The sequence below is a fragment of the Sorex fumeus genome, unplaced genomic scaffold (genome assembly GCF_029834395.1).
Source record: "Sorex fumeus unplaced genomic scaffold, SorFum_2.1 ptg000043l, whole genome shotgun sequence".
Lineage (NCBI taxonomy): Eukaryota > Metazoa > Chordata > Mammalia > Eulipotyphla > Soricidae > Sorex > Sorex fumeus.
Genome location: NW_026606100.1, coordinates 30,471,414 through 30,475,157, shown reverse-complemented (window position 1 = coordinate 30,475,157; position 3,744 = coordinate 30,471,414). Strand labels below are relative to the sequence as shown.

Here is a 3,744-nt window from a genome sequence, read left to right as displayed (position 1 = left end):
GGCTGCCACTACAGACTTGGGCCGGCGGGGAGAGAGAGGCGCCCAGAGCCATCCCCAACTCCCTGCTCCTCTCTCGGGTTAGGGAGACTGAGTCTCTGGCTGGTCCCTTCCCCCGACCGCTGGGGTCCTCCACCCCTGCCCCGTGTCGCCTCGCCCAGTGCTGCTGCAGCCTGCTCAGATCTCCAGTGGGCCAGCCTGGGGGGCCCCCGCAGAAACCCTCTACCCAGACGCGTAGCCAGAGTCGGAGGTGTGTGTGTGTGTGTGTGTGTGTGTGTGTGTGTGTGTGTGTGTGTGTGTGTGGCGTGAGGGGGGGCCGTGAGGAGCAAGTGGGTCTAGGGTAGGGGCGCGGGTTCGCTTATCTCTGCTCCGCAAAGTGGGCGCCGGGCGGCGGCAGCGGCGGGGCCCACCCAGGCTCCCGGTCTTACCTGGCCCGCGCAGCGGCCGATTCCCTCCCCGGCTTGGGGTCTCGTCGCCCTGTCTTGGGCGCCAAATCCCGGGTCGGAGAATCTGAGACCTCCAGGCCGGGCGCTGCCTTCGCAGCCAGGCCGGTGGGAGGCGGGTGCGCCCCGAGCGCAGCTCCTAGTTTGGGGTGGGGGCGGCGGCTTTTCAGTCGCCGGAGGTTCGGGTGCAATAAAGGCGCCGCTAATGTAATTTACAAACAGCTCGGGCCGAGCGCGGCGCAGCGCCCGGACTGACAGGCGCATTAGGCAGGCTAATTCCAGCCGGCTCCTCCTACCCCCGGCCCGCTAATTAATGAGCTTCCCAACTTAGAGCCGCCTGCATTGGACAGACAGAGAGTGAAAGAGAGGGCGAGGGAGAGGGAGAGAAGGAGAGAGACGGGGGGAGCAGAGGAGAGAGAAGAAAGAGGGAGGGAGAGAGAGAAGAGGAGGAGAAAGAACAGAGAGAAAGAAGAGAGAGGGGGGAAAGGAGAAAGAGAGGGAGAGAGAGAGAGAGAGAGAGAGAGAGAGAGAGAGAGAGAAGTGCCGCTGCAAATAATTGATTACTCCTCGATCAAGGCTAACTTGTTAGCAATAGTCAATTGCCCCATCTCTCCGCCTCCCCTCGCAGTACGGGATCGGCGCCCTCTCCTCGGCTCTTCCAACTGCTGCCGCCAGGACCCTGGGCCAGGAGCCGCGGCGGAGCCACCTGACACCTTTAAATAGCACCGGGGCTGGCGAAACTGGAGCCCCGCGCGGCGCGCCCCGGCTCGGGCCCCGGATTGCTGGAAGCCGGGGTGGCGGCGGCGCCCGCGTCAGCGCCCTCCTCCCGGGGCCCCGTGCGGGTCTGCTCGCCTCTGCCGCTGCGCTAATCGGCCCGTGGCCGGCCCGCGCGCCCTGCCCGGCGCGGCCTCCTTCGTACCCGCCGCCGCCACCCGCGCTGCCCGGCTCTCGAGCTGCCCGCGGGCTGGGTCCCCGCGGCCCGAGCCGCCCCGGCCGGGCCCCGCAACGAGGCCGAGATGACTTCGAAAGAGGACGGCAAGGCGGCGCCTGGGGAGGAGCGGCGGCGCAGCCCGCTGGACCACCTGCCGCCACCCGCCAACTCCAACAAGCCGCTGACGCCTTTCAGCATTGAGGACATCCTCAACAAGCCGTCGGTGCGAAGAAGTTACTCGCTGTGCGGGGCGGCGCACCTGCTGGCGGCCGCGGACAAGCACGCGTCGGGCGGCTTGCCCCTGGCGGGCCGCGCGCTGCTCTCGCAGACTTCGCCGTTGTGCGCGCTGGAGGAGCTCGCCAGCAAGACCTTTAAGGGGCTGGAGGTCAGCGTCCTGCAGGCGGCCGAAGGTAGGCGCCGCCGCCGGCTTCTCCCCCACGCCCAGTACCCCGCTCCTGGCGCCCCCAGCTTCCTGCCCAGCGCCTCTGCCCGCCTCCTCCGCGCCGCGCGGGCATTCCGGGCCCGCTAGTCTAAGTCGCTGCGCTGCCGCGCGGGAGTAGAAAAGGGTAGGACAGGACTCAAACCCTATTTCCTAGGGACCTCTAGATAGGTCAGAGTCGAGTGACCTGGAGGGAGGTGACAGGGACCCAAGGTCTCTCGCAGCCTGCGTGCTCTGCCGGGTGTTCTCCCGTTCCCAGCGTCCTGGGGCTCCCGGCCCTGTTCCCAGGGGTTAGGGATGGGAGAGCCTTTCGCTGGGACTATGGGGTTGGGATATTTTGGAAGGCGGATATAGAATCAATATTCACACCGCTGCGGGGGGCCGTCCCTATCTGGTCCCTGCGTGTTCTAGCAACCTCAGATCTTTCAAACCAACTCTTAGGCAGGGGAATAGGGATCAAAACAAATTTTCCTACGAATATCTAGTAGATAAGAGAGGGGGGAAAGGGTTTTGCCGAAGTGGAAGGCCGACTCTGGCCCGAGTGGTTGAGTCAGATCAAAGAAGGGAGCAGAAAGCGGCAGACCACAGGCCGATGGGCCTGGGTGGGGTGACCCAGTGCCTGGGTGGGGTCTCATCTCCCCTAGCACAAGCCTATACTATGGTTTCCTCGCAGGCCGCGACGGAATGACCATCTTTGGGCAGCGGCAGACCCCTAAGAAGCGGCGAAAGTCGCGCACGGCCTTCACCAATCACCAGATCTACGAGTTGGAAAAGCGCTTCCTCTACCAAAAGTACCTATCCCCCGCCGATCGCGACCAAATCGCGCAGCAGCTGGGCCTCACCAACGCTCAGGTCATCACCTGGTTCCAGAACCGGCGCGCCAAGCTCAAGCGGGATCTGGAGGAGATGAAGGCCGACGTGGAGTCCGCCAAGAAACTGGGCCCCAGCGGGCAAATGGACATCGTGGCGCTGGCCGAACTCGAGCAGAACTCGGAGGCCGCGGGCGGCGGGGGCGGCGGCTGCGGCAGGGCCAAGTCAAGGCCTGGCTCTCCGGCGCTCCCCCCAGGCGCCCCGCAGGCCCCGGGCGCCGGGCCCCTGCAGCTCTCGCCCGCCTCCCCGCTCACGGACCAGCCGGTCAGCAGCCAGGACTGCTCAGAGGACGAGGAAGACGAGGAGATCGACGTGGACGATTGAGCGGCGCCTGGGCTCTGTCGCCGCCCCGGGCCCCTAGCGTCAGCACGCCTTGCCGCCTCCCGGACCGGACCGCCGAGGGGAGCTGGGACCTCCTCTGCAACTCCCGCCTCGCTCCTGCCCCAGGCCCGGACTGGGCTCCCAGCCGCCGCCTCTTCCCTCTCTAAGCAATAAACCCGGGCTGGCCGGCCGGGCCGGCCGCCGCTCCCGGCCTCCGCCGCCCCGCAAGCCCTAGGCCGAGCAATTCTGTTCGGCTTCTGTATAAATATTTAAACCTATATAGTGGGTTCTTCCCACCGCAGCCTGACTTGTTTCCCCTTTCTTTTATTTTTTAAAATCTCGGAGATCTCCGTGTTTCCCAAGCTCTCAGGCTGCCAGGTTCGCTGAGGACGAGGCAGAATCAAGGGTAGCGGACACAACCCCGCGGTCTGGAGGAGGGGGCCGCCCCAACCCTTTTTGTTGTTGTTGCTGTTTGTTTGTTTGTTTTTTTAAATTTTCTCTGCATGTGGCAAATGCACGGGCCCTCTCCCTCCTCACCTTCCCAGGCCTATTGCAGTTTTCACTTCTTTTCTTTCCTTCTTTCTTTTTTTGCCCCCCCCCCCCTTGCGTGGGAAGGGGTTGAGGGGGCCCAGCCTGGCCTGACTTGCAAGTTTCAAATTGATCTTTTCTTTCCCTTCTGGAAAGAAGTCTGTTTCCAATTCCACCTCTGCCCCCACCCCTCATTCCAATGCTCACTTAACTAT

General features: G+C 64.3%; 1 protein-coding gene across 1 annotated transcript; it reads left to right on the top strand.

Moving 5' to 3' along the window:
* The first annotated feature begins 1,450 nt into the window (after nucleotides 1-1,450).
* Nucleotides 1,451-3,337, top strand: LBX1 (ladybird homeobox 1). The gene is made up of 2 exons (XM_056120963.1): nucleotides 1,451-1,781; nucleotides 2,484-3,337. Exons 1-2 carry the CDS (start codon nucleotides 1,457-1,459, stop codon nucleotides 3,002-3,004), a joined length of 846 nt encoding a protein of 281 aa, XP_055976938.1. The 5' UTR covers nucleotides 1,451-1,456; the 3' UTR covers nucleotides 3,005-3,337.
* Nucleotides 3,338-3,744: the final 407 nt, after the last annotated feature.